At 43.8% G+C, this 24,001-nt stretch overlaps 1 protein-coding gene across 2 annotated transcripts in view; it reads left to right on the top strand.

The window, feature by feature from the left end:
- Positions 1-24,001, top strand: part of PRKCE (protein kinase C epsilon) — a 375,307-nt gene that overhangs the window by 342,461 nt on the left and 8,845 nt on the right. Inside the window, exons 13-15 of one of the 2 annotated variants that reach the window (XM_063123967.1) lie at positions 1,471-1,659; positions 8,924-9,070; positions 19,093-19,273. In XM_063123967.1, coding sequence (XP_062980037.1) covers positions 1,471-1,659; positions 8,924-9,070; positions 19,093-19,107 — 351 coding nt within the window. In that variant the 3' untranslated portion in view covers positions 19,108-19,273. Of the gene's footprint in view, positions 1-1,470; positions 1,660-8,923; positions 9,071-19,092; positions 19,274-24,001 lie in introns of those variants that run through there. The other variant, XM_063123966.1, reaches the window with a different exon arrangement.

Genomic DNA, 24,001 nt, shown 5'->3' with positions numbered 1-24,001 from the left:
TAGAAGGTGCTTTATACTGAGTCATCTAGCTCAGTATTGGTCCATCTAGCTCAGTACTGTCATCACTAACTGGCAGCTGCTCTCTGGGGCCTTAGCTAGACCTGCCGGTTAGCCCGTGACGAAGGAGGGAAGATCTCGTGTTGTGTTTATCGTGCGATCCCTCCTCTCTTTATATGTGATGCACAATGACCTCAGAAGGAAAGACATCGCACCCGCCATTTTTAAAAAACTTAAAGGGACAGCAGCGCACAAATGCTTGTGCGCAAACCATTTTTTTAAAAAAATTAAATTACTTTCCCCGCTCCCCCCCTCCCTACCCCCACACTGCGCCTCGTGCGCAGCTCCCAGCTCCTTGCGAGGAATCGCACGGAGCTGGGTCAACCCGCGGTGCCTGGTAGTCTCGGGCTCAGCCCGGGACTGCGGAAAAACCGGGGCCAAAGTGGAGGGCGAGATCCCAGGGCAAGGGAGAGATCATCCCTCCCTGATCCCGGGATCCCCTGTTCTTCATGTGAACGCACAGGGATGATCCCTGGGCATGATTTTTTCCTAGCTCTTCCTGAAGATGCCGAGGACTGAATCTGGGACCTTATTATTATTATTATTTATTTATATAGCACCATGCAAAGCATCCACTGAGCTACAGCCCCTAAACATGAGTAGCAGCCATTGTCACCTTATCTTCCATGAAGTTTTCTATCCCTCTTTTAAAGCCATTCAAGTTGGTGGTCATCACTATAACTTATGGTAGCGAATTGTGTGTCTTGTGAAGAAGTACTACATTTTCCCTATCCTGAATCTCCTGCCATTCATGTTCATTGGATGACCTTAGGTTGTAGTAGATAGATATAAGGGACCATGTGCGACAAATGCGCCATTACCATTGTACCTTTGAGGAATTTAGAGTGGTTTTTTTTTCATGTGCAGTTGCAACTGCGCTTCTCTCAAACTGGTTAAACAAAAAACAAAAGAAAACTTAATTAATTTCCTCTTGACATTAGCAGGAAATGTCAGCCTGTTCGTTTTTGTAAATTGTGCATCTCTTTTCTTCTCCTTCTCCTCCTCCTTCTCCTCCTCCTCCTCCTCCTCTTCTTTCTACTTCTCCTCCTCCTCCTCCTCCTCCTTCTCCTCCTTCTCCTCCTCTTTCTCCTTCTCCTTCTCCTTCTCCTCCTCCTCCTCTTCCTCCTCCTCCTCTTTCTCCTCCTCCTCCTCCTCCTCTTTCTCCTTCTCCTTCTCCTCCTCCTCCTCCTCCTCCTCCTCCTCTTTCTCTTTCTCTTCTTCCTCCTCCTCCTCCTCCTCCTCCCTCTCCTCCTCTTTCTCCTTCTCCTTCTCCTTCTCCTCCTCCTCCTCCTCCTCTTTCTCCTCCTCCTCCTCCTCCTCCTCCTCCTCCTCTTTCTCCTCCTCCTCCTCCTCTTTCTCCTCCTTCTCCTCCTCCTCCTCCTCCTCCTCCTTCTTGTCTTGGTTTCTCTACAGATCCTCCAGGAATTAGAATATGGTCCTTCAGTAGACTGGTGGGCGCTGGGTGTTCTCATGTATGAAATGATGGCTGGGCAACCCCCCTTTGAAGCCGACAATGAAGATGACCTCTTTGAGTCCATCCTTCATGACGACGTGCTGTATCCAGTATGGCTTAGCAAAGAAGCCGTCAGCATTTTGAAAGCCGTAAGACACCCCCCCCTCTCCCTCCCTCCCTTCCTAAATTTGAATTTTCCTACAACAGTTCAAGATGAGCCACCACTGGGAGTTCAACCACAGTTCAGAGTGCCACTGTCGGCATCAAGGGGTCTGGGATGAATTACGCTTCTTGTGGGAAAGGGACAAAATGTTTGTGTTCCTTGTGGCTGCATTACTGTATAAATGTATGAACTTGAGAATCATGTTCCAGGAAGAAGAAGAAAACACAAGCAAACTGAAGTGCCTTATCAGGCTAACACGGCACACTGCATGGCTGCTATAGTGGGGGAAAGATTATGTAATTAAAGAAACACAGCCTACGTGTTTATGTTGGGCCCTGATCCAAAACATACTTAACATAATGACAGCCTCATCCTTAACTACATTGACTTAGAAGTACGTCCCATCGATTTCCCATGTAAGCCTGCAAAGCATTATAGCCTCAGTGCAAACTTCAAGTGGCCTATTAGATTTTTTTTTTAAAGAACCAACTCAGTTCCGTGAGAGGAAAGGATCCGTGATCAAGGCAGAAAATCAACCATCACATTTCTCTGCTGTTCTGGAAGGGGAGCAGAGTGTTGCTTCCTCTACTGTGCTGAATGGTGTTATGGCAAGTTTTCTTACATAGGCTGACCATGTGAAAAGGAGGACAGGGCTCCTGTATCTTTAACAGTTGTATTGAAAGGGGGATTTCAGCAGGTGTCACTTGTATATGTGGAGAACCTGGTGAAATTTCCTCTTCATCACAACAGTTAAAGCTGCAGGTGCCCTGCCCTCTTTTAAATCTGGTCACAGTATAGCTGCAGTACAGCTCCTGCAGCTTTAACTGTTGTGATGAAGAGGGAATTTCAAGAGGTTCTCCATATATACAAATGACACCTGCTGAAATTCCCTTTTCTATGCAACTGTTAAAGATACAGGATCCCTGTCATCCTTTTCATATAGTCACCCTATCTTACAGGACTGACAGCCTGGTCCCCTGGATCAAGCCCATACCATAAATTTATCTAAGAAATCTGAGGTCTAGCAATGAGGCTTGTAGCAGGAGCCCTCTTGAGATGAGTGACTTCTTCCTGCTCCATCTGACTGGCCTTCTTCTCGTCTTCGAACGAGTGTGTCTGTGGCTGCGTTCAGGCAACACAATAGTCAACGATGGGGTGACAACTCGACAGTTGTTTATCTAGGGGGTACTTCCCACACAACAGGATAATAATCAACACTGGTGTAGTTTATTTATTTATTTATTTATTTATTTATTTATTTATTACATTTATATACCGCCCCATAGCTGAAGCTCTCTGGGCGCTTTACAAAAGATTAGGATCAGCACTGAGCTGACTATTAGTCCACGTGGAGTTGACTTGCTAATCCCCCTTCTCTTCCCCCTCAGTCTTCCTGCTAGTATCCCATCAGCCATTGCTGCCAAAAATCTATCCTGCCAGCTGGACTAGAGCAGCAGCCACCACTTTGACTGCTCTTGCCTTGCAACTCTGTGGCTGATGAAATAACCAACTGTGGCCAAGGAAATAAGCAACCCTGTTCTCCATGCAACAATGGTGGTTCAGATAGCCAACTCTGCACAGCGTTGGTTATTTGCATTGGTTATTTCATCCAAATAACCAACTGTTGGTTAAAAAATGCCCTCCACACAACACAATAATCCATGGTGGGTTAAATAAGCAACGGTCAGTTATTTAAACCACCACTGGTTATCGTGTTGTCTGAACCCAGTCATTGACACACTTGACCAAGTAAGAAATCTGTGGCTATATGGACAGACCCCACTCAGCAATGGATGGGTATTTTGAGCTTCAGTAATTAATTTATATGAGTTGTGGTCCCTGAAATCCCTCTCATGCCAAATAATGCAGAGCGGTACTACGAAATATGCATGTATTGCTCAAATGGTATTAGAGAAAAACAAATCTATGCAATGATTAAACAAGCAGAACATATTACTACATGCAATGCAATTAGGATGGTTAGAAGCACAAAAGAAATTGTGGCTAGCGTATTCGTTAGTAAAATTAAAATTCTGTTCCTCTCAACCCATCATTGTGATCTTAGCGTTACCTATCTGGCAAGCATGGTTTGCAGAGCTTAGGTTATTTATTTATTTATTTATTTATTTATTTATTGCATTTCTATACTGCACAATAGCTGAAGCTCTCTGGGCTGTTCACAAAAATTAAAACCATATAGTACAATTCAAGATATAAAACAAACCACAAAATAAAAGCACAGTATAAAAGCACGACCACGATAAAACCGAGCAGCAATGCAGAGATTTATACAGATTTAAAATACAGATTTAAAACAGTATTGAAGATTAAGTTAAAAGACTTAAGATGGTAAACTGTTAAAATACTGGGAAAATAAAGAGGTCTTCACCTGGTAACAAAAAGATTATAACATTGGTGCCAGGCGAACCTCTTTAGGGAGCTCACTCCACAGCCGGGGTGCCACAGCAGAAAAGGCCCTCTTCCTGGTAGACACCTGCCTCACTTCCTTTGGCAAGGGCTCACAGAGAAGGCCCCCAGCAGATGATCTTAAGGTCCAGGCAGGTACATATGGGAGGAGGCGTTCCTTCAGATAACCTGGCCCCAAGCCATTTAGGGCTTTGAATGTTAATACCAGCACATTGAATCAGGCCTGGACCTGGACTGGCAGCCAGTGCAACTGGAAAAGTACTGGCATAATGTGATCTCCTTGGCCAGTCCCTGTTAACTATCTTGCTGCTCTCTTTTGTAACCACCTGTAACCACCTTTTGTAACCAAGTTTCCGGACCGTCATTCTCCCAAGATCTCTTTGGGCAACCACATCTAACTTTTGTCTTTTATAACCTTTATGTTGATGATGACCACATGCTTCGTTTTGGACCTGGTTAGACCACTATCCTCATTTCTTCCAATGTAGCCAGGTTTGCTGTTGACATCAGTAACACCTAGATGGAGGTATCCCTGCTAAGCTAAGCAGCTTTCTGCTTCCAGTATTTAACCAACCCACTTGTGGCAACCTTGCTCCATATCCAAGAATGCTTTCTATTACTCACAGTTATCTCACAACACACACAGAACTAATAGCATCAATTACTAATCACTTACAGTTGGATTAATAGGAATAGCATTCTTTTCAGCAGTGCATGTTACATTCATACTTGTGACACTCCAAATCAGACACCAGTTCCATTCTCCCTGTATCACTGGGGCCGTTGCTAGACGAGGCGTTAGCGCAGTGTGAGGCCCGGTTTCCCTCCTGTGCATCCAGATGACGCACGGGGGAATCCGGGGCCAGGCCACGCTAAAACCTCCCTTAAACCGGCATAAGCGAATTCGCTTATGGCCCGGGTTTTCCGCAGCCCTGGCCTGACGCCAGGGCTGCGGAAGGTCTAGCAGTGTCTGTGGCTTTTTGCAGCTGCTCGCTTACTCGCGAGTAGCCGGGAGAAGCCACGGACTGGGCACAGCGCTCATAGGAGCGCTGTGCCCATCGGGACGGGGGGGATCTGGGGGGGGAGATAGGGGCCGCGGGGGAAGACCGGACCTGGCAGTAGAGAGGGGGGAGAAGGCATGGGGCAAGGGATGGGGGACAAGGCATCGGGCATCAGGAATGGGGGGAGGGAAGGCCGGGCATTGGCCATCGGGCATGGGGGGAGGGAAGAAGGCCGGGCATCGGGCATCGGGAATGGGGGGAGGGAAGAAGGCCTGGCATCAGCCATCGGACATGGGGGGAGGGAAGAAGGCCGGGCATCAGCCATCGGGCATGGGGGGAGGGAAGAAGGCCGGGCATCGGCCAACGGGAATGGGGGGAGGGCGGGCGAGCGAGAGGGAGCGGGTTATCGGGCGTTGGGGGGAATCAGGGGCAGGGGGAGCGGGGGGGCTTTATTTTTTTAAAAAAAGCACTTACCTTCTCCGGCGGCTCTCCGGCGCACGTGGCCCCTTTAACTGGAAGAAAAAAAAAAGTCAGACGCGACGGGGTTTCCCCTTGCCCCTTCGTGTCTTATGTCTAGAAGCCGGCAATGGCGCGCGCGCTAGCTCTAGCGCGCCGTTGCCCCTCCTCCCTGCCGGCTTATCCAGCAGGTCTAGCAAGGCCCTGGGTCTGCTCATCAAAGCATTGCAGGGAGTTCACGGTAGGCAGGACATGTAGAGAAGTAGGTCATCAGCATCCTAGGTCAGATGCCCAGGTCCTGCATGCTTCACTTTAGCCTCAACGCAGGCAGCATTTTTTTTAAAAACAAAATGGTGTAACAAGAAATATACCACTTCCGGCCAAATTTGACAACTGACTTTATTTCTTTATGCATTGATTCATTGCATTTATACTCCACCTTTCTTCCAAGGAGCCCAAGGCAGTGTATGTCATCCTCATAACCATTGTAATTGTGCTTTTAACATGTTGGTTGTTTTATTATGGTTTTAACTTTTGTGAACCGCCCAGAGAGCTTCAGCTATTGGACTGTATAAAAATGTAATAAATAAATAAATAAAATAAATAACAACCCCATGAGCTAAGTGAGTCCGAGAGTCAGTGACTGACCCCAAGTCACCCATTGAGCTCCATGGCAGAAATCTTAGTCCAGTACTCTAACCACTACATTACACTTTCACCTAGAAGCTAAATCCAGAAGAAAAGGCCAATGAACTGTTCTAGCCCCTATGTCGAACTTATGACCAGAACTCATGCCATCCAAGTACTGGCATGGAGATGTCCGCTGCAACCGGACTGGACCCCATGGGAAACTGCTGCCAAGCATAAGGCCTGTTGCATGGAGCATGGCCATCCAGAGGAAACTTGGATGGCCTCAACATGCAGGTTGTAGCGTTTGAAGTGGCCCTGTGTGACTTCACGGTGGTTTCATGGTGGGTGGGAACACTCATCGTATTCTTTCAGAACTTGACGGTGACTCGGCGGAGATTAATAAAGTTGCATCATTTAATACATGTAACGGATTCTGTCTTATTGCATTTAACAAAAGGGGAGAGGAAGGTAAGTTTTAGGCTTAGCTTAGTGTTTAAAACTTGTGTTCTTCATCTTGTACTTTGGTGGCATGCAGTTAACAGCAGAGCAGGAAGAACAGAGGAAATGGAGGGGCGTCTATGAACTTGACTGCCGAATATTAACAAGGGATTAGCTTTGGAACACTTTGTTTCCTCACATTGTACTGTGAGACATGGGTTTTGTTCGTCAGGCACTGTAAATCAGAGTCCTATTAAGACTTTTTAAAGCAATTTTTTTAGTAGCTTTTGCAGAATGGCCTTTGCTTTGTATTCAACGTTATTTTCCTTAGCGGCGTTTTTCTGTGATTTATTTGTATTTCCCAGAAATGCTCTCTAATCTCAGGACCGTGGATGCTTTGAAACTAAAAGCTATGAGAAAGTGTGATTTAATTTTTCTAAACCAAAACTGAAATCTTCGCGGGGCTGTGTTGGCAGTGGTCCATCCATTTCTTGATAGAGCAGAGCCCTGAAAGTATTAAAATGTCTAAATATCTTGTGACTTCTGGGCATTCAAAACCTTAATTTAAGGATTAGGCTTGGAACCCTAAAAAGATTGGAATAATATGAAAAGCGGGGGAGCTGTAGCTTCGGGGGTGGAGGATATGCATTGTATGCAGAAGATCCCAGCATCTCTGGTTAATGGATCTCATACAGGAAGGGTGGAAAGGATCTCCACCCGAGGCCTGGAAGAGCTGTTGACAATAAGAATTTACAGGATTAGCCAAAATGGTCTGACAGCTTCATATTGTTTTTGTCAGGGTTCCGTCTGTGACCTGGACCCCCTGAGCAACTCCAAAAAGATCTCTGCTTCCTTAAGAGTCCCACCTTCATTCTTTTACCTTCCCCTTCACAGTAACATGGGGTTTAGGCTGTAGGCATGGGGTGAGCGACACTCCAGACACTTTAAGTTTAATGTAACAGTTTACTAATAAAGTAAAACAAGCAACTTACAACTAAAGGCATTTCATCAATAGAGCTGAGTGATACAAAAGGCAATACAAGAAAATAAAAGTTGCAAAAAACGCAAGCTCTTTTACCCTAAGCTGCACCTAGAATTCTTCAAGCTGTGTCTTTCTGCTCCTTCCTTATGCTCTGGTCTTTCTCTGGCTCTATCTCTCTTTTTATCCTCTCTTCCCCAAAAACTGAAAGTACTGTTTCAGTCTGAAGAAATGAAACTTATGTGGAGTAAGGAAACCTAACTGAGAGATGAATCCTAACTGGAGAAATGAGACATATGTATCAAACAGGTTACATTTACCTGATAGCTGGGATTGGCTGTGGTCTGTTTCCATGCAATGCATATCCTCCTCCGAGTGCCTACTCCGAGGGAAGCTCAGAGGATGGCAACAAGGTAGAGGTATATATGGGAAACCTGGTGAAATTTCCTCTTCATCACAATAGTTAAAGCTGCAGGTGCCCTGCCCTCTTAAATCTGGTCACTCTAGTATAGCTCCTGCAGCTTTAACTGTTGTGATGAAGAGGAAATTTCAGCAGGTTCTCCATATATACAAATGACACCTGCTGAAATTCCCTTTTCTATGCAACTGTTAAAGATCCAGGAGCCCTGTCCTCCTTTTCATATGGTCACCCTAGGTAGAGGGCCATTTCAGTGGTGGCCCCCCAATTATGGAATGATCTCCCCAACGAGGCTCGCTTGGTGACAACATTGTTATCTTTTCAGCACCAGGTCAAGAGTTTTCTCTTCTCCCAGGCGGTTAACAACATATGCTAAGTTTTTTTAACTAACCTCAGAATAGTTGTTTTAAATGGATATTGTTGTTTTTATGCTTTTGATGGTTTTAAATTTTTGTATATATATATTTTTAATGTTCACTGTTTTTAACTTTTGTAAACTGCCCAGAGAGCTTCGGCTAGGGGCGGTATAGAAATAAATAAATAAATAAATAAATAAATGGTACTCTTAGGGCTCAATCCTAGACATGTTTAGACAGAAAAAAAATCCTACAGCTCCCAGCATTCCCCAGCCAGCATTGAGAAATGCTGGGACATTTTTCTGTCTAAACATGCATAGGATTGTGCCTTTTGTTGGTTGTCAGATAACAATGAGAAATAAAGAGATTTTTTCATTCACAGATTGTGTTGAGGCAGGTGGAGCAACAGAAAAAACAATCCAAACCGAACTCTTCATGAAGCCTTCCCTGCTCTCAGAGAGCCTGTAGCTCGATGCTTCCTAACACCTTGTTTGTACAATTTGCCACCATATAATTAATGCTTGGTACATTTCTTTCCCATCCAGTTCATGACAAAAAATCCAAATAAGCGACTTGGCTGTGTGGCAGCTCAGAATGGCGAAGACGCCATTAAACAACACCCGTTCTTCAAGGAAATTGACTGGGTTCTTCTAGAACAAAGGAAAATCAAGCCACCCTTCAAACCTCGGATTGTAAGTAGCACTCTGAGTTTGTGTACGAGAGCTTGGCTAAAATATGTAAAAGTTAGTTATGATCGATTATTGATTCTTGCAAGCCACTATGGGAGTCTTTTGACTGAAGAGTGGGATAGAAATGCTTTGACTCAATCAGTCAACCAACCAACCAATCCATATTATGACTGTAATATTGCAATAGAATTGAAACACCAAAATAGCCAAATATATGTTGTGCCAAAGAGAGTCAGGCAATTGGCTTCTTCAGAGGCAAGTGTCACATTTAGTGAATGATACACTGAATGGGCCTGTTCAGACAACACGTTAAGCCATGGTTAGGCCATTCACCCTTTTTGTTAGTGAGCTTGTTTAAACCGTTTAAAGGAATGGTTTGCTAAGCCATAATGTTTAGCTCAAAACGCTTAACCACCATGGCTTAGCGTGTCGTCTGAACAGGGACATTGTGAAAATGGTTAGTTTATCCTTATTACAAACCCAAGAACTCATGGAATCCTGTTTCTTAAAGCGAGTCTACGGATTAAGTAAGCTAGAATATAACAGTTATCACTTGATAGCCTGCCAATCTAAAACTATTATTTTTGGTTAAGAACTGACCAGGCATCATGTCTCACTGGCACTTATCGTGAGATCACAGCCAAGGTAACTGTTTGTTCACTGTCACCTATCAAGCGTGAGTCTGAACACATGAATTTATCCTCAGTATCCAAGGATATCTCTGGCTGAAACATATTTGTAGGGGAATATGCATTATTTCCAAATATGTAATGCAGCTGTCTCTGCACCTGCAAATCTTTGGACTGTATATGCTGGGGATCGTGTAATCATAACAAAATAAGATGAATAAGTAGTCTAAAAGACTTCACTTGAAGGAGCAAACGTATCTCTAGGCAAAACACCCAAAGCCAAGCAAAACAGTTTTCTTTTTTTGCTTTTGCTTCCCCCCCCCCCCCCGGTTTGCTTTTTCTCCCCAATCAAATGTTATTTATTTATTCTTTAATATGGGGGTGGAGCATGAATCCAGCACCTTCCCTTTTGGCTAGAAGTTTAGTCGCTGATGTCATTGGGTATCAATAGCACCTGAAGAGCTTGGTGCAAGCCTGTGTTTAGGCTCGATGCTCTGGCATTCCATGGGGGATCCCTCGCCATAGAACTGCTGTCGGTGCACATTTATGCGCTACCTGCTTTGTAAAGTAAGCCTTGGAAAGCTTCAAGTTTCGTCCAACCCTGTTTCTTCTCTGTTGCATCATTTCTTTTTGCCTGGATCAAGGATGGGTGGCAGCATGTGAAAAAGATTTTCTCCTCCCCTCCAAAATTGGCGGATTTATTACTACGGAGCGCTAAAAGGGTCAAATTTAGCTTGTTTATCGTTTTAGTGCTGCAGAACACTGTGGAGTAGTTTGCTGCTGAATTTCAGCGGTAAGCTTCTGATTTTATTTTATTTTTAAAAAATCAGAGTACAGCACAAAGAGCGGGGGACAAAAATGCCCCTTCCCCGACCTCCCACACTTGCCCATCCCTGGAGTAGATGCTTGATCAGTGTTGCAATGGGGTTTAAAAAAATGATGGAGATGCTCAAATAGAACTGTCAACAACTCTAGTTTCTTTCTAATGCTGTGAAAACAGAAGCTTGAAGGGTTCACTGTGTCACCTCTAGTTTGATCCTGCTTCCACTGGAGACTTTGGTAGATTCTGCAGAGGGGTCAAGTCTGCATTCTGTTGCTGTCGACGCTAAGAGCATTCAGATATTTCAGTGACTTTGTATTTTGATTGCTTTCTTAAAATAATATATTTTTGTTCTGAGAGATTTCCCCTGAAAATGTTCAAGATCTTTAAAACAACAACAACAACAACAAAACGTGATTTCCTTTCTTCCTAGTATTTGGGTTGATTCATGCATGAGCCATCCGGATGAATCAGTGCAGATAGATCTTTTTAATATGACTCAGTGTTAATTCACACACACGCGTTTGAAACAGTTCTCGCCTTCAGATGAGAGTCATGAAGTGTTGAGTGATGAGAGTCCAGAGCATGTACACGCATGTGCGAACCCACTCACTCCAGTCAGTGCTAGTTCCAGGTTTTTGAGGACACCTTGTACGAGATGCCCTCAATGGAGAGCCCTTGCTCAATGCGTCTCCCTTCTCACCGCCATTGTCACCAGCTTCTCTTGCTCCCTATTCTCTTCTTCGTCATTGTTACCACATGCTTGCTTGACAGGCAGAGAGCCAGGGAGCAAGTAGGCAGCAGCACTGACTGCTCCTTCCTCTCACCACTCGGACCCTGAATAAACAGGTTGCAGTGGTGAAGAGGAGGAACATCTCCAGGGGGGTGTCACGAGACAGGCCTCACACACCAGGCCTTGTCGCACACAAACCCTCCTCAAGCCAAGCGCCACCACTTGAACAACCTGAGGGTAGGGTAAAGCACAACCTTTCCCTCATATGAGAGGGTAAAGGCTAGAATCTGAAAAGGTTTTACTGTGTAGGTAATAAGCTGAAGGTTATATATAAGGTGTTTACGATAGTAACTGTAGAGCAGGTGATAAAGCCGAGCAGAGACGTGGTTTGAGGTAACAAGACAAAATAAAATGTTTATTTTTGTTTAACAGATCTTAGTTACTTCAAATTCAAGTTAACCTGCTTAATCTACTAGTTTTAATAAAAACAGTAATCTTAAATCTCTTAAAATCTTATCTCCTTTCACTCTCCACACCACTGACACTCCCAACCAATTAACCAACCCCGCTCTAGACTCCCCCATTTATACTCCTCCCCACCCCCTTCACAGCAGCATCAGCCACACCCACTCAGTCCAACATTCTGCACTCACTAGACATACAAAGCCAGACATACCTAAGGGAACAGAACTGTGAGGTAATGCCACAGGGGGTCTTGTCAGCGCCCCCCTGCTGGGGTGTGGGCCCTCAGCAGGTGCCCAATCATACCTACCCTTGATGCCAGACGTTTCTTTCCATCTATTATTTAAAACCAGTTTCTATTTTATTTGACCGAATTCTGAATATTGATGCGATTTAATTGTAAGCGCAACTGTTCATTCTGTATTAATTTCTGTCCTTTTCTATGCCTGCCCTACCCCCAGCTTCATTTAAAAATCCCTTTGGTGAAAGAGGCAAGAGCTGAATGCGGCGTTCCATGTGAACTCACTTGGAACTGTTGTCCATGTTTCCCTTTACAAGGTGATGACTCGCCGCGTCATTGGCTGGCTATTCTCCATGCACTTTTTATTTCCCTTCTTGCGTGATTTCTCATTCTTGTATAATAATAATAACAACAACAACACTTAATCAGGAATGGCGCTGACCACAGCCCTGCCAGGGGAGGAGGGAAGTTTTGTGCAAATTTAGATGTTCTGTGCAAAACTTCGCAGCTTCTCCACACAGTAGCTGGACTGGACACCTTACAGCTGTGGCCATCTGGGATGGAAAATGCTACTATAGACAGGTGTCTGCCTCCATTGGGCTTGGAGCCTCAATATGACACCAAGTCATCCATACCTCTGACTGGACCTTCTCCATGAGATAGCCTAAAGACAAAGGCCCTTGTCCAGGGCTGGAACCTTGTGATGCCAAGGGCAACGGGGAAGTGTATTGTGGGTGTTGAGAGCTCATGAACCCGAGTCATATGGCCCTGTATCAAGGTAGAGTTGTATGCAGCTGTCAGGGGGGAGTTATGTTGAGTTATGGCTTTAGAAGCTGATTAGTTATGGCACAGACTGGGTTTCTGGCACATAACCTTTTGTGTTAAGTCTCTGTCTGGGCCCTCCAGAGACTAGCAGAGATTACAGCGGTTCTCAGCCAAGTCAGCAAAGACGTTAATTAAGACAAAGATTCATGTAGGTTAAAATAAACCTTTTACTGGCAAATAAATATATAATTTTGTTATGGCAGTACAGATACAAATACTTACAAACAGTCAGTCAATACAGCTCACATCAAGTTGGGTAAGGGACATGGAAGTAGGTAACATGAAAACACATTTACTTTTATAGACAACCTGTACAATGATGCAACTCCTTGCAACCCTTAATTGAAGACAATCAGTTAGACAATTATTCAGTTATGACACTCAATGTCCAGGTGTAGAGTTGACCTTTAAGTTTCTGCTGAGTCTTCTGTTCTTCCAGATCCTCAGCAATTAACAAATCAATGGAAAACATAACCAGGATCCATTCCAGGATCCAACACCAGACGCCAGAGCTTGAAGGACTAAGCCAGGGAGTCAGAGCTGAGAAATCTATAGATTCAATGCTGTCACACTGCTAATTCTCATGGTGTTGCGCTGGTATAAACCAATGCGAGCGCAGTGCCATTAGCCCTTGCTAGGCAAAGGGGAAAAGCAGTAATTGGCCACCACATTTCATTAGCATAGTTTGGTGTTGCACTTTGGTGCCAAATTGCCACTTTTCCCCTTTGCTTAGTAGGCGTTGCGTTAGCGTTGGTTTAAGCTACTGCAACATCATTAGTGCTAGCACTGTGATGCTAGCGTTGGATACTACCCATTCTCTTTATTTAAGGAAACCAGTTTCTTGGGTATCACACGCCTGCACAGCCATTCCCGAGCCGGGTGCCAGAGCATGCGCTAGCGTGCTACAAAATAGCCTCAAGGATGGCACGGAAGATTAATTCGTATAAATAATTAAAGGCTTTTATTAGCCCGAAGTACTCGTCCACAGAGGAGGCTGCTTGATCTACTGCTCTAGGCATGTTCCTTTTAACCAGCCACCAGTGGACGTGGGCAATTCTCTGTGTCATGTGATTGTAGCATCCAATCCCTCCTGATACACAGACACAGCAGAATCTCCCTTAGCCACCCAGAGGATTCTGCCTCTTGTGCCTCTGTCAGAGTCAGTGTTCTGGGCTAGTCTCCTTCCACTTGAAAGGCCTGTCCAGAACACTGACTCCCGGTGAAACGCTACAGATATGGGTGACTCTCAGGGGCTGGTAATTAAGGATGGATCACTCCAATTCTTAGATACAGTTCACATTTTATTTTTTATGAGCCCATTCCATCCTATGTCAATTAGTGAATTGAAAAAAAATCCATGACAATTCCCATTTCAATACTTAAGTGAAGTTATTTTATTTTTTAAAAAATCAGAGTGCGGCACAAAGAGCGGGGGACAAAAATGCCCCTTCCCCGACCTTCCACACTCGCCTGGCCTAGATTCTTAAGTTAAGTTATTTTCAGATGGTACTTTCTTGACGGCAATGAATGTAACAAGAGTGGGATTGACTCTTTGGGCGCACATAAAGTTTGCTGCCCCACAGCCTTGTTTACCATCCGTAGAACATGGTGTGTGCACTGTAGGGGTGTAGGAGGAATACATTTCAGTTCATTTTTAATCAGGATTTACCCAGTTCCCATCTTCCAGACTGAGCACAAACTCAGACACAGTCTGCCGTTGAAGTCCATACATTTCTGAGCTTGCAATGGATTCACGGACCAAAAACAACGCATATCAGCCTCCCCTGTTCAGCTGATCCATGCCGATGAGAAACACATGCATCAATGAGCAAAGGAAGTGGATGTGGGGCCACCAAACAATGCTCAGGGGGCACCTGTGGCCCACACTTTTGTGCCCTTGAACTGCCTCATATTGTGTACGCTGATTTACAGCATGTCTCCTAGGTGTCAGCCTGGAGTCCTTTTCAATCCTACCTGGAGATGCCCAGGGATTATACCTGGGGCTTCCCCCGCCCCAAACAAATCATGTTTTCTACCATTGAGCCATGGCCCTTCCCTCCAACCAGTCCTCACTATCAGGCACTAACTATTGAAATAGGAATAACACCCCCTCTTCCCCCCCCCCGCAAACAATTAGTTGAGGTAAGCAGCGAACATGGTAGAGCCCATATGTGATGGAATTGTAGCAAGGCAGTTAGGTTTTAGAAGATGGGACTTGAATTAATTAATTCATTAATTAAACTTTTCAAATTAAAGTAAAAATGGATTCAGTCGTGGCCTTACTAAATTCTGTTTTTAAAAACTGTGTCCCTTTAGAAAAACAAAGGACAAATTTTTATGTTAATTTATTTTAATTTATTTTTTTATTTATTTAAAGAATTTTTATCCCACTCCTTGGCCCAAACAATCTCTTGAAGCAGCTACCAATCAATTGACCAAAAAAAAAAAAAAAAAAAAAAAGTCCCTGCCTATAACCTTACAATCTAAAAAGACATGTCACGCAAGGATAAGGGGATGGGAAAGGAACCCGGGGCGTGGGGGTGGGGTGGGGAATTAAGCTACAACTTTATTTTGCAAAAATACAGAAAAACCAAAGTGAAATGAATGTGGAAAATATGGAACCAAATTAAAATAATTTAAATGAAGTTAAATTGACTGCTTTTTAAAGAGACCCAATTTGTTCTAGGGATATACAGAAATCCTGGGAGCCTGTGATCCAATTTATAAAATTAGTTAGCTTGGTTCCGTTGTCGTACTGCTCTAACAGTCAGGACGTTTTTCCTGATGTCCAGCTGGACATCAGGAAAAACGTCCTGACTGTTAGAGCAGTACAACAATGGAACCAATGACCTTGGGAGGTCGTGGGCTCCCCCACACTAGAGGCCTTCAAGAAGCAGCTGGGTAGCCATCTGTCAGGGATGCTTTAAGATGGATCCCTGCATACAGCAAGGGGTTGAACTCAATGGCCTTATAGGCACCTTCCAACTCTACTATTCTATGATTCTATGACGAAATATGGAACCAAATTAAAATAATTTAAATGAAGTTAAATTGACTGCCTTTTAAAGAGACCCAATTTGTTCTAGGGATATACAGAAATGCTGAGAGCCTGTGATCCAATTTATAAAATTAGTTAGCTTGGTTCCATTGTCGTACTGCTCTAACAGTCAGGAAGTTTTTCCTGATGTTCAGTTGGAAGCCAGATTCCAGCTGGACATCAGGAAAAACGTCCTGACTGTTAGAGCAGTACAACAATGGAACCAATGACCTTGGGAGGTCGTGGGCTCCCCCACATTAGAGGCCTTCAAGAAGCAGCTGGGTAGCCATCTTTCAGGTATGCTTTAAGATGTATCCCTGCATACAGCAAGGGGTTGGACTCAATGGCCTTATAGGCCCCTTCCAACTCTATTATTCTATGATTCTATGATGAAATTAATTAGAAGTGATTGTAACAATAGTAAATTATAATCCAATAATGTCATCATTAAATAATAATATCATTAAAATAGTCTTCAAGGGTGGTAATTATTTGTATGTTCATAGAAGAATATAGGTCTATATTTATATGTCTATTTAAAAAAAGAACATGGTAGACCTGAGTTAGATTTGCCATTCTGTGCTTGGTAAAATGTACATGCAGGCATCTTACCTCATGGACTGTACTCTCAGGAAAGTAGCAACTGAACAACAGTGGTCCAGATCCAAAGAAACCTCATCATACTGAACTCCCGTGGGAATTAATGGAACACAAATTGCAGTGCAATTTCATATGTGTAATAATAGAATGAGCCCCATTGAGTTTGGTGGGTCTTACTCCCAGGTAGGTGAGTATAGGATCACAATCTTCCTTGCAACTAACTTGTCCTATTGATCTCAGTGGCACTTAAGCATGTCAAACCTTGGCTGGATTTAGGGCAATGCCTTTCCGTTAAAAAAACAGGCCAGGTTTTAGATTCTTGTACGTTTGTACAAAGCTCTAAACAATTTGGGACCAGGATACCTGAGAGAGCGCCTTCTCCCCTACCAACCTGCCCAGTCACTGAGGTCATCTGAGGTTCCACATAGAACCATCCTCTGATTGGAGTCCACCAGGGGAAGAGCCTCCAGCGTGGTAGCCCCCCTCCTATGGAATTCCCTGCCTCTGGAGGTCAGGCAGGCGACAACATTGTATTCCTTTCGGCGCCTCCTGAAAACATCATTATTCCAGGAAGCCTTTCCTTAATGGCCAGCCACGGTTCACTGTACATTTTGCTTCTTTTAAAATCTATTTTAAAGTGTTTCTGTTTTTTATTTTATTTTGTCTTGTACACCGCTCCGAAATTTTCAATGGGGAGCGGTATATAAATATTGTAAATAAATAAATAAATATAAATAAAAATAAAAGAAGAAATGAAGCCATAAAGGCAATGTATCCCACCAGCTGTGATTTGAGGCTTCTAAGTGCCTGGCAACACCCCTATCCAGGGCCAGTTCTACCATTAGGCAGAATGAGGCGGCCACCTCTGAAAACAGATTTATGGTGTCATGAAAAGACAGCAAAAGTAGTAGTTATTCATTTGTTATTACTGTGATTTTTACAGTATGTGTGTGTGTGTGTGTGTGTGTGTGTGTGTGTGTGTGTGTGTACTTGTGGGATTTTCTGCCAAAATAGCATTACGGTATATAGGCTTTGCAATACAGACTTTGAGGGGAGGTGGCGCTATTTGCTGCAGCGTCTCAGGCAGCAAAATGTCTTGGATCGGACCTGCTCCTTTCTTGCAGTCCTAAGCAGGCCTCAAACCCAGAAAAATCCCTGTGGCTGATGGGCTGCATTTCCCTTGTGAGTCACACAAGCTGTGCAGACTCGGTCTAAGATAATATATTATTGCTATAAGAGACGATTGACATTTGTAGTTTCTAATCCTCTGTTTTTCAGATTGTCCTGCTCCCATCTTTGTCCTAGTGGTAAAGATACGTTTTGACTCTCTTGGATGACACAATACTTATCATAGTCCTGTCTATAATCTTTTAATCTTGAACTGCTATATGTTTATTTCATTCAAAACTATCCTTGTAGTGTTCTCACTCCTTGTAAGTCTTGCCTTAAGGATGCCAGCGATGTGTTAGATGTTCAGTGTTGTGCTGCAGCAAATGTTTTCATTTGAATAACCAGAAATGAAGAGAGAAAAAAAGAAAGAGCCAGTCTGCATTCCTGATGAGTGCTGGCAACTGGTATATGAGGCCCTCTTCTTTCTGCAGCAAGAGAGAAGTTGCCATTTTTTCCAGTTCTTCTTCACTTACACATTTGAAAATTGTCCAGGCACTTTCCGCAAGCATAAAAATATGTAAAATTTGGGTAAAATGTAACAATTTCTAACGGTTTACACTGGAACGAGCAGTTACTATGTTTGCCGTTGGAAACATATTAGCAGATGGAAAGATATATCAGATGCACCTCTTCATTTGGCTAAGAGATTTTGTTGGACATGTTTCTGACATTCAGGCATGTGAGTGCCATTGCTTATGGCACCATACACACACACACACACACACACACACACACACACCAAATGGCACCCACGTGTAAAGGAGGAGGTATCAGTCGCTTGGAGAATACCCATGATTTTCAGAAGCGCAAAAAAATAATAATAGGAAAAACTCTTTAAGAAAGGGGGGACCCCAATGGAGATAGAGCATGCTCAGTGCCCACAGAATGTTGACTGACTGTTATGGGACGGGACAGGAAACTGAATAGGAGAGGGAATGGAATGGCCGGAGCTCTTAACAGGAGCACTCGATGCTGCAACATTTTGTCGCAGATCATACTTGCATGAATCTAATAAGAAAGGTGTCTCAGTGGATGAAAATGTGCCAGCTGCAGAAAAAAATCTGTGTGTGTTTGTTTATGATGATGAGGATGATGTTGCAGCAGATAACAAGGTTGCAATGAAACGTGGCTGGAATTCTTAAAGAGGGACTTTCTTTCTGGAGACAACATTTTAAACAAAAATAACCCTATTGAAATTTGCCATGTTTGTTTTTCACTTTAGTAAATGACTTTTAACTCCTGGTGATGTGCCAGAGTATTTGTACATTTTTACTAGTGTATTTTTATTCTGCTGCTCTGAAGTCTTACTGGACCTATCCTAAGTTTCAAATTATGACTTTGCAGTTTGGCTGTGGCAATAATAATAATAATAATAATAATAATAATAATAATAATAATAATAAAAAATCCCTTCTTCAAATGCACTCTCCTTCAATAATAGTAATGGGAACACCAGAAATTACTGGCCAAGTAAATTTATTTTTGTGTGAATGTTCTCTCTTTTCAAGTTTGCTTCAGTGTGAATGTCCCTCTTTAAGGTAAGGCCTACAGTGTGAGGAATATGTCCAGGTAGGTCAATTTTAGGCCTAATATACAAACCTGAGGTGTCCTCATACTATATTTCCATTCAGTCATCCGGGTGCATGGCAATTGGCATTTAGCACAGCGGGGGTGCAAAGGGGCTGTATTGCATGCACCTGCATGGAATGTATTTTGCTCAGATCAACCTTGGACGGTGGGGCTGACCCATGTGACATTGTAAAACACTATTTCATTCATTCCCCGCCTCCCTTTCTACTCTTAAGGGCTCAAAGTTCATGAGGTTCCTTCTCATGGTTGGGCCAACTATGCTGACCAGTGTATAAAAAGAAGTGCTGTAACATCCCTATGATAAGCTCATGTTTGTCAGTGTATTCCATAGTGCCCGGTATTGATAGAGCAGAAATACTCAAACTGTGAAAGACTACAATACTATGCTAAAAGAGAAGTAAAGGAATCGATTGCACAATTAAAGGTTCTTGTGAGCCCAATGAGCTCCCACTTTGTGGATGGGTGCATGGTGTGGAGAATATGGTTAGGGAGACATTTTTCTCCTTCTCCCATAAATACTAGAATCCAATGGGCTCATCCCATGAAGCTGATTGGTGGGAGATTCAGGACGAATAAAAGGAAGGACTTCTTCACACAGCGCAGAGTTAAACTTTCGAATTTGCTACCACAAGACGTAGTGATGGCCACCAACTTGGATGGCTTTAAAAGGAGGTGGGATAAATTCCTGGAGGAGAAGGCTATCAATGGCTAGTAGTCCTGATGCCTATATGTTACTTCCAGTATCAGAAGCAGTAAGTCTATGCTGGGGAACATGGGTGGGAGGGTGCTGTTGCACCATGTCCTGCTTGTGGGTCCCTGATCGACAGCTGGTTGGCCACTGTGTGAACAGAGTGCTGGACTAGATGGACCCTTGGTCTGATCCAGCATGGCATTTTTTATGTCCTCATGAGCTGGCTGCTGTACCTCTGCAACAGTCAGGTTGTCTGGGTGCCCTCCTTCCAGCTAGCCTTTTCAGAGAGTGGAACATTCTGCTGAATTGTGAATTAAGTCACAGCCAGTGCAGAGATGTAGGAGTGACCTGCACTAAAATGAGGCTGGGCACGCTCAAGTCAGTGATCTGGGCCTGCACAAGACAGTGACTTAAGCCAAAACATGGTGGGCGTAAAAGAAGGAATTTTATAAAAAGTCCTGGGGGGCAAGGTCTTAACCACTGCAGTGGCAACAACAGTGAATGGTATTATTTTTAGGCCACGATCCTATGCATGTTTGGAAAGTAAAAAGGCCTACGACTCTCATCATGCCCCAGCCTGGGAGTTATAGGCCTTTTTTCCTACTTAAACATGTTTATGATTGTGCCTTTAGTAGCATTTTTAAAACTTGCATCATCGTGGTACCCTAGCCTGCCCATACTTTGGTGAGAAATCTCCAAAAAACCCAACACCATTTGACACCTAAAAATGGGGTGGTAAATTGTGGTGTGTGACTAAAGACTAGGTGACCATATGGAAAGGGGGATGGGGCTCCTGTATCTTTAACAGTTGTATAGAAAAGGGAATTTCATCAGGTATCATTTGTATGCCTGTAGCACCTTGTGGAATTCCCTCTTCATCACAACTGTTAAAGCTGCAGGAGCTATACTAGAGTGACCAGAGACAAAAGAGGGCAGGACTCCTGCAGCTTTAACTGTTGTGATGAAGAGGGAATTTCACCAGGTGCTGCATACATATAGATGACACCTGCTGAAATTCCCTTTTCCATACAACTGTTAAAGGTACAGGAGCCCTGTCCTCCTTTCCATATGGTCACCCTAAAAGAGGGCTGTAGTGAGGCTTACTTCCAAGTAAATTCTACTGCTGTTTGCTTGTTTATTCACTACTGCTCTTTGTTTGTTTATACATTTATGTACCACTTTACTATGTTTTTAAAAATCTCACCTTTACAACAGAGTAGAGTACTTCCAGTTTTAAATGAGAGTAAGAGTTGTTTCATTTATTTATCAGAGGTTTAGGGATAAGCTGGGTTAGAGTAATCTTGCAGCTAGCCACCTGGCTACCCGTCTTGAGCAAGAACCTGTTCTTCTCAGGTGAGTCATTTGACAGACCCACCATTGAACTGAAGCTGCCTCTCACACGAAGTATAGATGAGCGGGTGTCTAGTGAAACTTCTTCTTTTTGTTTTGTAGACTGGAACATTTTTGTACTGGTTTGCACCATGTCCTTCCCAATCAGCAGACTGTTCTGTGAGAGGGCAAGCAGGAAATGATGCTGTGAGAATGGTTTGTGTATGGGAATTGCATACCAGCGTTCCACAGAAGAGTAGGATTCATTTGTAAACATTGTGTAATGCATGGAATCTTCTACAACAGGGTGGGCGATTTGTGTCCCTCCTTAAGTTTTGCTCAAGAATTCCCATCATCCCTCACCATTAGCTATGCTGGCTAGGGCTGATGGGAGTTGTAGGCCAAAACATCTGGCGGGATGTGGGTTGTCCTCCCTTGTTCAACCATAATATCCTACGCCTCTGTGAGCCTCTTTGCCTGCCTGCCTGAAATGAGCATTTTATTCCTTAGTATGTTGGCAGGCCATTTCCTTGGCGGTACCATTCCCATGAATATTTGTCTAGGAAACCCATTATGAGACTTAGCAATTTCCTAACAGGAAGAGAGGGTATTGTGTGAGTAGAAACTCGGGAGATGGGCTTACTGAATAAATGCTTTATGAAGGATAAAACATTTCTAAGTGTTGGTTCACATTGTTACTTGTGATTGCTTTCAAATGATTGCTTACCTGAAACACTGGCCATAGCTAGACCTAAGGTTTATCCCTGGATCGTCCAGGGGTCAAACCTGTTCATCTAGGTGACACACAGGGGATCCAGTGCTCAGGCAGGGGCGAACCCTGGATGATCCCAGGATAAACCTTAGGTCTAGCCGTGGTCACTGTTTCTGTCCTCAGAAGGCCCCAGCCACACAAGCAGGCTCACAATACCCATTTCAGACCACAGGGCCATCATATGCTTTGCCAAGAAGAAAGTTGCTCATGTCACCTTGCATTCAGCTCATGGCATGGCCACAGGTGCAGACAGGTCAATTGGGGAGGAGAAAACATTTTTTTCAGAGGGGGGGGGTATACTCTCTTGTTCATTGTAAGACACCCCCAAGGCAAGTTGTTCCAAGAAACCAAAATCCCATTCAAAATAGAGGATTAGAGGATTGCAATGTCAAAACGATGCTGGGAGGTGAAGCAGGCAGGAAATAAGGCACCCGCTAACTGGGTGTAGAAACAGATGAAGAGGTGAACATGCTGCCTTGTGATCCACACATTAAACTTGATGTAGCTTTCATCAAGGAAGCTGGTACATTCTTTGGAAGGCTTCCTTCTTGCTTTGATAGCTGTCATTTCAAGGATTTCCAGCCTCCGTGATGAGGATGTTCGAGGTGTGGTGCAATTTATAAATATAACTTCAGTCCTAATTTGCAATTTCATGAAGCAAAGGGCTCCTTCCATTCATGGAAAGAGCTCCAATCCAATGGAAGTCCCCCACTCCAATCCAATGGAAGCCCCCCATTGATTTTGACTGACCGCACCCCTGCTGTCCACCAGAATAGATTTTTGGAGGGAACATGGGGTCTTTAGGGAGAAAGTGGCCGGAGTATCCTGTGAGCAGATTTCCTTTCACAGGAACTCGGGATACAATCCAGTCCATTTGTAAACATTGTGTAATGCCGGGCTCTTCTAGGCTAGGCTAGGGCCAATAGGCGTTTTAGGCCAAAACATCTGGAAGGACACATGTTTTCCTGTTCTACAATCATCTCCTACATTATGAGTTTGCTTGCCTGCTCGCCTTCTCCTCCTGAATAACGTTGTCAGCCACAGTGGAAGTCCTACTGTTAGAAAGCTGAGAGGAAGGGGAATGAAAGAGACTGTCTAGTAAGATGGCACAATTTCGCCTGGGATGGGAAATTACCCTCAAGCACCCCTTTCCCCCAAGAACTGCATAAGGGAATGGCACAGCTCTCTCTCATTTTGGGAGCCCTCTGTGCCTTTGTGACATAAGCAGTCATTACACTATTCTACACTAGGGATGTACAAGAACTTTGAAAATCATCCAAAAATGTCACATTTACAATCCTGAACAAAAGCCGCAGACAGTAGAATGTTTTTAGAGAAATTCACAAAAATTGTGGTCGTGTTTGGAAAACATGCATGTTTGAAAATGTGCATTTTTACACATTAGTCAATGGAAGAAAATTGCACACATATGAAAAATATGCATAGAAATGTGCGCTTTTCCTGCATGAGCAAGTAAAAAAAAAAAGTTTGAAAATAAGAACGGAAGCAAGGCAAAATGAGCTTGGAAGTGCATTTCAGGGAATTTTGGTGACCTCAAAAATTGTCATGGTCCTAGGCCTTCCCGCCGAGGTGCGAGATAATACAGAGGTCTGTCGTGTAATCCACAAAGCTTTATTCAACAAATAAACGTCTTTTCAGATCTGATGGGAGTGTGAATTCTAGGAGCTATCCTCAAAGCTTAATTAGCTTAACAAAGCTAGGCAGTTGCCTTCCAACTAAAACTGGACAGTTTCTCCGCAGTCTGTGAGGCACTTTACCTCTGGGAGGGTCTTTTAGGAGAAGCCTCTGGCGAGTGGCTATCGTAAGGGACCGCCTCCCACCTCCTCTCAACTCTGCCCACTTGACCCTGTGGTAGACTCTGGGCTCTGTCAACTCCATTGTCCTCTCCCCCTCTGACAGAGACTGAGTTCTCAGGGATGGGGGGAGAAGGGTCTCTGAACCTTCAGCATCCTGTCTGATAAGCTCCAGGGAAGATTCATCCTTGACTCCTGAAGAGTCTTGGAGAATTTTCTCC

This window comes from Elgaria multicarinata, chromosome 4, assembly GCF_023053635.1.
Source record: "Elgaria multicarinata webbii isolate HBS135686 ecotype San Diego chromosome 4, rElgMul1.1.pri, whole genome shotgun sequence".
Taxonomy (NCBI): Eukaryota; Metazoa; Chordata; class Lepidosauria; order Squamata; family Anguidae; genus Elgaria; species Elgaria multicarinata.
This window is presented reverse-complemented; position numbering and strand designations above follow the sequence as displayed.